The sequence below is a fragment of the Setaria viridis genome, chromosome 8, assembly GCF_005286985.2.
Source record: "Setaria viridis chromosome 8, Setaria_viridis_v4.0, whole genome shotgun sequence".
In the NCBI taxonomy this organism is placed as follows: Eukaryota; Viridiplantae; Streptophyta; class Magnoliopsida; order Poales; family Poaceae; genus Setaria; species Setaria viridis.
The window spans coordinates 34,354,162-34,366,362 of NC_048270.2; the positions used below are offsets into that span (position 1 = coordinate 34,354,162).

At 47.2% G+C, this 12,201-nt stretch overlaps 1 protein-coding gene across 1 annotated transcript; it reads left to right on the forward strand.

Moving 5' to 3' along the window:
- The first annotated feature begins 5,755 nt into the window (after positions 1-5,755).
- LOC117833972 (uncharacterized) lies at positions 5,756-8,268 on the forward strand. Its single transcript, XM_034713566.2, has 3 exons — positions 5,756-6,088; positions 6,180-7,519; positions 7,981-8,268. Exons 1-3 carry the CDS (start codon positions 5,801-5,803, stop codon positions 8,000-8,002), a joined length of 1,650 nt encoding a protein of 549 aa, XP_034569457.2. The 5' UTR covers positions 5,756-5,800; the 3' UTR covers positions 8,003-8,268.
- Positions 8,269-12,201: the final 3,933 nt, after the last annotated feature.

The following is a 12,201-nucleotide window of genomic DNA, read 5'->3' on the forward strand; positions in this document are numbered from 1 at the left end:
TCGCATCTGTTGAGCTGTAGCTCTCACAAGAACAGTTGCAAGCGAATAAAATTCTTGACCTCCTAGCTTATCTCTAAGAGAGAATCTCAAACCTCTAAAAGCAAGATCAGCTAGATCGGAATTAGAAATAAACAAATTAAAGCAATGGTTCTTTGTCTCTTTGAATCATTTTATGTAATCAAAAATCGATTCTTCTCTACCTTGTTTAAACTGATGCCAATCTGTCAACTTTAACAAATAGCTCCCACTAAAAAAAGTGATCATGAAACTTTTGTTCTAATTGATCCCAAGAGTCAATAGAACTAGGAGCTAAAGAAGAAAACCAAGCAAATGTAGTTCCAGTCGAAGATAAAAGAAAATAAGCGTACTTTCAAAGCATTAAAGGAACCTGCTTCACCTAGTTGAGTAATGTATTGACTAATATATTCCCATGTAGTGCGGTTGTCTTCACCATTGAATTTAATAAAATCAGGTACACGGCAACCAGGAGGATAGGGAACAAAATCAAAATCGGCCTTATAAGGTTTTTGATACAATGTAGAATTACCCATATCAATGCCGAATTTATTTTTCATCATGCCAGCCAATTATTCTTTAAATTTAGAAAATTCATTAGAAGTAGTTGGCTGTGATTGGGTTGTAGTTCCAGTATTCACTCCATTCACATGGGGTATATGAGGATTTTGCATACGATAAAGATCATTAAACACATCGTGAGGCACGCCATTAGATGACACACTAGTATGCGGAATAGGCAGGGATGTGTATGCTACTGTGCTGAACGTAGGAAAAACATTCCCAAGTTTATTAGTACGGCTAGGAGCAACTGAACTAGGCACAACAATGATTGGTTTTGGTTGATCAGGTATGACCAGCAGCTAGCCGGTTTGACCAGTCAGACCGGTTTGACTGCCTGCCTAGATCGGTCTGACCGCTCCAGGCATGATCGGCTTTGGCGGCTGTCCCAGTGATAGGATCTGCCTTGGGAAGAAGTTGGCCGGTATGCCATACATAGGATTTTCAGGAATAGACCTGGTATAGCCCACGAACTTGGATGTACTACCCCTTGTGAATCAATTTGAGGAAGGTTTTTATTAATATCATATTCAACACTTTTACCCTTCTCTATCTATTCTAAACGAGAAAGCAACACCACAACAACTTGATCTTGATTTTTAAGAGCAGAATTAAACTTATTGTTAATTGCGGATTGATTGAGGGGAAATTGGCTTACATTTCTTAATACCTGAACCTTGTCGTTGCTCATCTTGATCGTGGGCATCTCGAAGTCTTGTGTTCTTGAAGTCTTGCCCTGGCGATCCTTCTTGACGCCCGTCAGGAATTGCATCTTGATGTACTCTTGGAGCATTGCATACCTTCGCTGCTCCTCATTGAGATCTTTGATGGAGGCCGGAATAATGTTGTTCTTGTCCAGCTCGGTTGTAGATCCCATCTTATTGGAGTTTGATAGAATAGTTATAAAAACCAGATCTTTCTTCCCCAGCGGAGTCGCCAAAATGTGTTGACGCTTTTTTCAGTCAACACACAAGTGCCCTAGCTCACGCGGTCATCAAAACTCTCCTCGCTGGAGCTCCTGCTCCTAGCCGGTCAGACCGCGGTTAGGTAGACTCGCCAGATCGGTCTACACAGAGGCACTGCAAAAACCTACGTTCACCACCCCAAGAGGGACCCCATTAGGGATGGCGAGCCTAGGGTTGCTCTGAAATCAGCAGGCCACTCAGAACACCCTTAACCGCGGTAGAGACGAAGAAGGGAAGCAAAAGGGGTTGGAAAAGCTAGGGTTTGGAGATAAAAAGTAATGGTAATGTTTGTTCGATTGGGTGATGAGCCTCAATCTGCCGCGGCCCTTATATTTATAGGGTGGGGAGGTCTTGCCCCACAAGGAAATCCTTTTACAAGTCTAAATCTACCAGGACTCTTCAATTCCACTCGGACCTTGGGAGGACCTTCTAACCGGCCAGACCAGTTAGCCTTTGCCAAATTGGCTACAAGATCCTGAAGAAACCGGTCTAACCGACTAGTCTCAGCCTAATTGGCTTGCTACCATTATTGATCGTCAACACCGATGTATCCTGTTGGCATGCCCAGGTTGGTCATCCGGCCACGCCCATTCATGGTGATCTACACCCAGCTGACATCGTCCATGTCCAGCCCACGCACCACCGTGACACATTGCCACAGGTGCGCCACACCACACATTGCATGGTGCTGCATGACCTGCTACACTCCCCCACCAACGCCAATGACTTGAGCCGGGAAATGAACTGCATTGTCATCACCGATGCCGCCATTGTCTAATGCCTTTTTCTCTACACGTGACTTGAACTCGACGCCACGGTGCTCGAACTCGATCAGCGGTGGTCCCGTGGTGCAAAGAAGGATGTCTGGTCATGGGGCAGGGATGAAGGACACGTCACGGACGGCATGGCCACATGCCACAAGGCAGGTGCTGGCCGCGTAGCCGACGAATATGGGAGTAGTGAATGTTGTATCCCGCAGTGAAGGAGCCGCAGGGGAACTGCGTGACCTGGACCAAAATTAGCTCCTGAGCACCGTCACAGCTCGGGTGCAGCTCCAGGACCGCAGGCCCCACCTGTAGCGGCATGACGGCACCAAGCCGCCAAGCGCGATGTTGGTCGACGCCTCCACGAGCCGCATACCAGCGTCGTTGAGGAGAATCGTGCGCTTGCCACCACAGCCAACGTCCGTGTGACCAACCGACCAGCCCACTCTCGGTACACTACTAAAAAAGTTTCCAGCAGCGGTTGAATAAATATTTGCAGGAGCGGGTGCGTCACCAGCTCCTAACTTTCACAGCTACAAATCACTATTTGCAGGAGCGGGTAGAAGGCCCACCCCTGCAAACCATTTCCTGGAGCGGGTGATGTGGTGGCCTGCCTTGCAAACCTCATTTGCAGGTGCGGGTGATGGGTAGCCCGCTCCTGCAAATGGAATTTGCAGGAGTGGGCCACACCGTCAGCTGCCCCGAGTAACAATTTAAGAAAACAAAAAAATTGCAGGCCCCGCTAGGGACCCGTGCCACCCCTACCGCTGCAGGCCGCCACGCGGTGCCGGGCCGTGCCGCCGGAGGTAGCCACCGCGCCCCCAGGGCCCCTGGGCCGCCGCGCACCTTGTCCCCGCCACAGGGGTGTGCACCCGCACGGTGCGTTCGCGTCGCACATGGCAGCCAGGTTGGGGCTGGCCACGCCGTGCGCTCGCGCCGCCCATAGCCGGCCATGCCACCCATGCGGACTAGGCTGACCGCGCCATGCGCCCGCACCGCCCCTGCCAGCCAGGCTGAGGCCGGCCGCGCAGGCCCGTGCCGCATGCACAAGGGTTGTGCGTTCGCAACGCACATGGCAGCTGAGTGGGGCCGGCCACGCCGTGCGCCCGCATCACCAATGGTGGGTTGCGCCGGAGCGGGCCGCGCCGCCCATGCGAGCCAAGCCTCCAGTAGGGCTGGGGCCGCACTGCCTGTTACCGGGGCTAGGGGACGCGGCCGCCCACCTCCCGCACCGAGGGGGCTGGCGCCGCCCACCACCGGAGCCGCGGCCACCCACTTCCCGCACCAAGGGGGGCACGTGCCGCCTGCCACCGGGGTCGCAGCCGCCCACCTCCCGCACTGAGGGGGCCACGCGCCGCCGCTGGGAGCGAGGGTCGCGCCGGCTGACCTCCAACGCACAGAGAGAGAGAGAGGGGTGAGGGAGTGGACGGTGGAGTTGGAAGAAGATAAGTTAGAGTGGCTCCTACAATTATTTCTCCATTTTTTATTTTCCTTTTAAAATATATTTGTGAGTTATTAAATGATCTCAAATGGAAAAATTGTCAACTATAAAGTTTTATATCTTGTTGAGCTCTACAATTTTGATATTAAGTTTTTATGCATATGAGATGACATGAGAAAGTTTGCATTCAAAAAATACATCCACTAAACTCATTCACATATACTCACACATATACTCATACATTCACATACACTTGTACTATATACTTATAAATATTTAGAGCCGTTGAATGCTACAACTTTCATATAAAGCTTGTCTGTATCCGAAGTACTTTGAAAATTCAAGAATTTTATATTTCAAAACTAGAGAACTTATAATAATATTTTGAAGTATTAAACAATACCAAATTGAAAACTTGTCAACTTCAAAGTTTTAAGTCTCGTCGAGCTCTACAGGTTTGATGTTGAGCTTCTGTATAGCCGAAATCATTTGAAAATTCATAGTTTTAGATTTTGAAACTAGAGAACTTAAACTGGTATTCTGAAATATTAAACAATCTCAAATGAAAACTTTTCAACTACAAACTTTTAGGTTTCGTCGAGCTATACAATTTATAAAGTTTATCTTCATCCAAGATCATATGAAAAAGTTATGATTTTCTACGCACGACCATTTCTAGGGGCAGGTGCCCCCGAAAATGATTTCCAGGGGTGGATCGATTGCTACAGTAACCTGCACCTTTTGTAGGCGCAGGTGGCAATTTCGTCCGCCTTTAGAAAAAATGGAGCACTTCTACAAATTGTTTCTGTGGTAGTGGTACTCAGCCAGCATCTTTGCCCGTCTTGGAGCACGGGGATGGGTGGCGGCGCTGGTGGGTGGGAGAAGAATATTCCAGGGACATACTCGTCGTGGTTCATCTCATCAAAAACGGTGAGTGGGTTTTATAAGGTGGTGGCTGCTGGAGTATCCCTGGCACTCGCGGAGCCGTAGGCTGGCTTGACGGACTTGGAAGTGTGCACGGTGATCTTCATTCCGGTCGAGAAATGTGCTGTGGTGATGAAAAACCTAATGCAAACTATATATGGTTGCTGGATACATGTGTCCAATGTATAGGTTAGGTGGCCTTTAGAAATGGTTGGTATCAAGCTGGCCGTGGATGTAACTTTCTTTTTCGAGTACAGCATCTTGCATCTTGGCTATGGCTAAGATGCAATGTCGATTATGAAAGGATGGATTATTTTTTTTGATAAGGTAACTTTATTAATCTTAGACAATTACATCAAGGTGATAGAATCCCACTAAGATCTTTCCCAGCCTCTGCATAGTTAACATGCACACAAAGAAAAGGGAAAAAAGAAAAAGAACGACATGACAACATGTCGCAGCGTACTACAACACACAACATAATCTTCAAAACCGATCACTATCCTATCAACACCTCTCTAAAAACAACGCCGAAACAGCATGCAAGCGCACACCATCGTTGCCATAGTCCAACTAGTAAAAGCCAGACCATTAGTTTCCACCCTAGAGAGCAATTCATCGCACCCCAAATAATACCTTCAACAAGGCCATTGTCAGCCACAACCAGCTAAGGTCAGACCTGGGGATTTCTCCCCGGAGTCCAGGAATCATTACCCAAAACGAAGATCTCAGGTACTGTCCACCTTCTTTCCGAGCAGTCCAACCATATCACCCATTCTTAGCCAACTTCAATCGGCCGTAAACTCTCACCATCCCACAATAACCTTATCACGAAGTGCCTAAAAGGCATACGCAGAGTCTGTAGGATCCAAGTTAGAGTAGACAATACGGCCTACGGCTACGAGACGTAACGATACGCAGAGTCTGACGAGCTAGATCACAAAGTGCCTAAAAGGATCCGGATGGCCGCATGGCCGCCAACGCTCACGTCTGCGCCAGGATCCGGCCCCACCCTGACGACCTAGGTGGCCGCACCCACCTGAAGATGCTGAGTATCCAATTGACGCGACGAAGGAAACTGGCTATAGCGTGCTGGGCTACGGCCGCCACCGAGCGGGTGGCCCAGACCCATGCACGCCGGCCACGGATCCAAACCCCCAACGATGGGGCCACGGGGCGGCAATGCGGGCAGGCCAGCCGCCCTCTTGAGCGCCGCGCCACAGACCGACGGCTCCTCCAGATCCACGCCGGATCAGGTCTACCACGCCACAAAATCGGCTCGAGGAGCCTCCGGCGAGCCACCGGGGACGCAGAGGGGGAGGAGCACTGCTGCGCCCGGCCGCCGCCGCCGCTCCCGCACGCCTCTCGCCGCCTCCGCCTCCTCCCTCCTTGCCGGCCGCGGGTCTCCTCCTTCGTCGGTAAGGCACCCTTACAAATCCCCCGATTTGTCCTCAGAGGTTGGATCCCCCCTGTCCCTCCGAATTTAATTTCCCAATCTGCTGTCTCAAGGTCGCCATGTCCGCCGCCGTCTCCCCCAGCTGGATGCTTCTGGAGCCCTTCGTCTTTCGCAAGGACGACGACGAGTCCTTCCCGGACGAGGGAGAGGCGCCCATCAGGGCGACCGGCACCACCTCCTGGGGCGCCCAGTTCCGCATCGCCTTCTCCCTCGCCAAGCCCCCGCAGATCTCCCGCCTCTACGCGCAGCTGCCGGTGCCGGGATTTCTTGATCGCAATGTGGGGACTCCCTTAAGCATCGTGGCGACCCACCGCCATCTCGCCCTGGTTCGCGTCGCCACCAGGACGTCTGAAATGGTTACGGTGCAGAACTTCTTCATCTTCACCGCCGACGAGGGTCCTTCCTCATCGCTCAAAGCGCTCCCCCTTTGTACCGAGCCCGAGTTTGACTATACCCGCCATAGTGTCCGGGTACCTCGTCGTCGTCGTCTTCCTGATGGTACTCCCCGCCTGCTGAACGTCAGAAACTTGGGCTTCTGGTGCCGAGGCAAACAGTTCGTGGTGGTAGAGCTCACTCTTTTCAAACCGATCAACCACGATAAGGTCTTCGCTGACATCTGCTTGCTGCACTCAGATAGAGATCAACTTGGCGCCACATGGAAGTCCATGCGTGTGGAATTCCTGTCCACTGACGACCCTGATGATGCTGATCTCTTTCAAATCTCCTGGTGGTGTACCGAAGCTGTCATCCCCTTCGACAAATGGCTGTGCTGGATCGACTACCACCGAGGCATCCTCTTCTGTGACATGTCCAAACTGCCCAACCCCCCTACCGTCTCCTTCATCTGGTTCCCTCTGGACAGGTTGCCTATTTCCGGCAATCGCACGGGCACATCCACCATGTGCTACCGTTCCGTGTCCGTCGTCGACCGCGGCCGTGCGCTCAAGTTTGTCAATATCACCCGCCACGATGGCATTCCCTTTGAAGCACTCAAACCCGGCACCGGCTTCACCATCACCTGCCACACCCTCGTGTTAGGTCGCGGCAGCATGGCGTGGAAGGAGGACTACACGGTCACCTCCGGTGAGCTCTGGGAGGCCAACACTCCTGAGCGCCTCCCGCGCTGCATCCTCATGTTCCCTCGAGTCGACATCGACAGGCCACATGTAGTGCACTTCCTTTACATTGAGTTTGGATATTATGCCTGCAAGAAGATGTGGGTGGTCTCCATCGACATGAGCACCAAGACTGTGGAGTCATTTTCTCTGTATATCAATGGGCATGAGGGCCTTGAAACTGACGACGCTGACTTGATCGACTTGATCGAACGAAAGTCCGTGTCCCCCTGGCCCTTCCTCCCTTGTGAGTTCCCCAAGTTCCTCAATTTATCAAGGTACGTAATATTGCTGCTGCCCTTTTATCTATCAGCTATTTATCACTCAATAGATTTCGATTCTGCCGGTTCCATATTTGAATATTGCTGCACATGTATGCAAGTTGGCATTTCATATGTTGTAGTGTACCCTCTTTCTCCAACCTGCAGAATACTAGCGTAGCCTGCAGCCTACTAAGCATTTGAGCCTTGAAGCTTATGATTGGAAGATAAGAGCTGCCAATATGTACCCTCTGTTATATGCTGTTGGAAATTGCTAGCAGTTAGAACTCAAGTATACTACTTTTTACCTTCAAGTGTTGTCTGTTTTTGGCAATTCTTTCCTAAGTAAACAACTACTTTACAAATCACCGACCTTGCATGCTAAGCCTTCTCTTGGTTGCAGTACAAAAGCAAGTTTAATTTGAACATCATCCATCTAGATCATTTTTAATCTGCTACAGTATTTTATTTTATTGCAGGAAGAGGAAGCATATGGAATGAGTCTATCCCTGCCAACTTCATGGTTGTTGTTTTCCCGGCCAACCATTTTGCATCCGTCTGAATGGTTCCACAAGGAAGGCTCTTTCTTGCTTGTCAACAAGATTGAAGGAGCTGTGTTTCATGCTGTGGCCTAGGAAGCATCTATCTTTTATGGTCTATTTTTATGCTGTATGAACGGATAAGTTATATCAAGTTTATCGTGTGTCGTCAAGAAAGAAGTTTGTCGTGTGTCCTGCCTTTTTAAGTACAATCTTTAGATTGTGTCACTGTGTGGATGAGCCACTTTGGTCCTTGAACTTGCCTGTGTTGTACCAAGGTTGCGCTGTCGTCGTTTGGTGCCATGCGAGATAGAGAAATGATGTAGAGATATGCTTGCCGCTTTGCTCTGCTGGGCCTTGGCACAAGAAGCTAGCAGGCTGTGCGGCGTCTGCAGCAGCTCACGGATTGTACAAGTGATCTGTCGCTTACAACTTGCTGTTATGATCTAACAAAAGCGGAACGAATCCTATGACAAGTTGGAAGAACGCTTAACATGGTCATCAGTTCTGAACAGAGTTAGCATGACATTCTTCAGGGCAGGCTAGATTCAGCTAACAATGCACAGAGGCCTGATGTTGCTGCAAGTGCAGAACAGCTCTTGCTTCAACCGTGCCATAAAACTAGGTGGTTCAGAATTCGTACCATACACCAGTAAGAAGCCCAACGAAGTTTCTACAACAACTCCTTCATCAGATTCAGAACAAAAAATAGACCTATCCTATCCTAATTGAAATTGGAAATCTACTACTCAGGAAGAGATGCATACGGCCCAAGCTGCCCTTTTTCCACATATTTTTTTTTCTATCTAAAAGCCTCAACTGCATGTGGCCTCGTATAGAAGTTGGTGTATCCACCACTTCGTAAACTTATAATCATTGGTTACAAACCTAAGCAGAAAGGATCAGAAGGCATGTATATAATCTACAGGTTCAGGAAAGAGCAGGGGTAGGAAGGGAGCTGCTTTCTGGATAACAAATATAGTGCTGCATGCCTGCCATGCACGTTGGAGGCAGCAGCACTTGACACTGGGAGTCTCAAGGCAGCTGGGAAGTGGATGGAATAGCAGCGTTGTCAATTGAGCTAATGACATGGTCAGAAATTAAGAGCGACAGACAAATTAAGTAACTTGTGTGACACATGCATTATATTGGTCGCACTGCCGTCTCAATAATACAACTTCTTTATTTCAAAGTTCACAAATTAAGCATAAAAAAATATATGATCGACGATTATTATGATCGAACAGGAGAATTTAGGGAAATAATACAGTTATGGCAACGAAAGCATCGTCGCAGTAGTAGGAAACAACAGGTAGCAGTTCCAAATATGGGAAATAAATCAAGATGCGATCGTATCAATAGTACTGCACTACAAGTGTTATCTGGTTGGACTTGGATCGATTATCATTCTCCTCGAGCTGCTGCAGTACGCGTTTCAGCGACCGATTGTCGTTCCGACCACGGAGCTTCACCTCTTTAAGGTTCTTCAAGTTGCCAATGGACAATTGTCATCGATCTCCTCTTCATAATTGACAAAGAAAGCCATTAGAATCGTCTGGACCTTGACCGTTGACCCTTCCTCAAATTTGACTTGTTGAAATGCTGAGATGGGCAGATGCAGGATCCTCAGCACCCCGGAAACTTGTTACTCTTGACCCCTCCCCTATAGGTAGAATTGTCTTCCAAACCAAATCACCAACCTGAAAGGATTTAGCTTTTACCTTCCGGTTGTATGCTCTAGCAACTTGCCTCTTGTCTTTCTCAATCTCCTCCAAAGCCTCCAATCGCTTGTCGGTCACCTCATCGATATTGTCCCTCATCAAAGCATGATAAGCACCAACATCAAGATCATTTTGTCCTGCAAGTCTATATGCGCCTAGATTCATCTCAACGGGCAAAACGGCTTCTTGACCATAGACAAGCTCAAAAGGAGTAACTTTAGTCGCACCATGTCTAGAAATACGATGAGCCCACAAAGCTTCAGATAACACTTCATGCCATCTCCTAGAATTCTCCTCTATGTTCTTCTTGATGAGCTTAATTAAAATCTTGTTGCTAGACTCAGCTTAACCATTAGCTTGAGCATAATATGGAGATTATTTAAGCAATTTAATACAATATGATTCGACAAAATCAGCACGTCTTTGGGTATGAATGAAGTCCCTTGATCCGTAGTCAAAGTTAGTGGAATACTAAATCTATGTATAATATGTTCTGTAATGCACTCAATCACCTCCCGATGTGTCATATTCTTGAGAGGAATTGCTTCGGTCCACTTGGTGAAATAATCAGTAGCCACAATTATAAAACAATGTCCTTTTGATGAAGGAGGGTGAATCTTGCCAATAAAATCCACTCCCCATCCCCAAAAAGGTTATGGCTTAATAATAGGATGCATCAATGCAGAAGGAACCATTTGGACATCCCCAAACTTCTGACACTCTTTACATCCTTTGTAGTAACGAAAAAATCGGCTACTATCCTAGACCAATAAAAGCAAGCTCGCCTAAGGGGCCACTGCATCATGCGAGCCGATCTGCCATAGCCAATCTGGCCTTATTAGAATCCAAACACTTCAAAAGCAAACCTTCAGCGGTCCGACGATACAACTCACCATCTACCAAAGTGAACTTGAAAGCCCTTCGTTGGACTTTTCTATCAACTGAGTGCCCAGGATTCTGCAAATAATCCATCAGAGGTCTTCTCTAGTCATCGACTTCGTCCTCAAGAGTTTTGGAGCAAACAATGGCAGAACTAGAATTTTCATCAGATAGATCGGTCAGACCGATCGCCTAAGCAGTCAGACCGGTGGGACCGGTCAGACCGGTTGGAGGGAGCGGTTGGACCGATTCCTCCCGGGCATAACCCTCAGCTTCGTAGAATGTTGGCTTTTGTTCATGAAAATTTCTTTTCTGAACGTTATAGCTAGACGCTTGCTAAGCCAGAGCATTAGCGCTCGGATTCTCTTCCCTTGCTACATGGTAAATAACAAATTCATCCAAGTAAGATATGATATCTAGGAATTTATCAAGACAAGCATTTAGAGATCCATCTAAACATTGGCATACCTTAGATACATGCTGCACTACCAGTAGGGAATCACCATAAGCTTCTATATGTTTTACTCCAATGTCATGCAAAATCTCCAACCCAAATAAGAGAGCTTCATATTCGGTGTGGTTATTAGTGCAATCATAATCTAATCGGTTGAGAGCTTCAAAAACAACTCCATTCGGTGATATGAGAGCTAAACCAATACCACTGCCACTTTTGCAAACCGATCCATCAAAATGCAATTTCCATGGAGTAAAAGTAATATAACCGATATCTAAATCAAGTTGCTCATCTAAACAATAAAATCACCCATAATTTGACCTTTCATGGATTTCAAAGGTTTACAAGCCGGATCATATTCAATTAAAGCATATGCCCATTTACCAATTATACCACTTAAAATTGGTCTATGCAACATGTATTTAATTATATCGGTTTGACATGCTACTATGCAAGTATTTGGTAATAATAATGCCTCAACTTGGTACAAGCATAATATAATGAAAAGTATAACTTTTCAATAAATGCATACCTTTTCTCAGTGTCCAATAATCTTCTACCGACATATGTAACAATATACTCCTTGCCTTCAATTTCTTGAGTCAAAATAGCTCCAATAACACCATCTTCAGCCGCCACATTGTAACACCTCGTGTTTTGACAGCCTAGAAAATGGCAATGAAAGGTTAATGATGATTTTTGGAGAAAAGGAGAGAAATGGACTCAAAGTCAAATTCAAGCCGAATTTGACCAAAATTGCAATTTGAAATTTTAAATTCGGATAAATTTTGCAAAAATTTGAAGTTGAAGCTTGAGAATGTTTAAGACTCAAGGGAAGGAAGTTGGAGACTAAATCAGGTCTGAAACCCCTTAAGAATGCAGCTGAAAAAGGAGAGAAATCAAGTTACTGTTCCCCGTCCGAAAATATGCCATTCAGAAAAACATTATGAGTATCCAACTTTGAAATTAGTTTCTGCCAAATTTTCCAAGTAAGTGGGCAAAGGTGTCTGATTAATAGTGAAGTATGATCTTTGGACAAACCTAGTAGGGTGGTTTTGGACAGAGAAAGTGGAAGGATCAAATTTAAAATGGGGATCAAAATCAGCA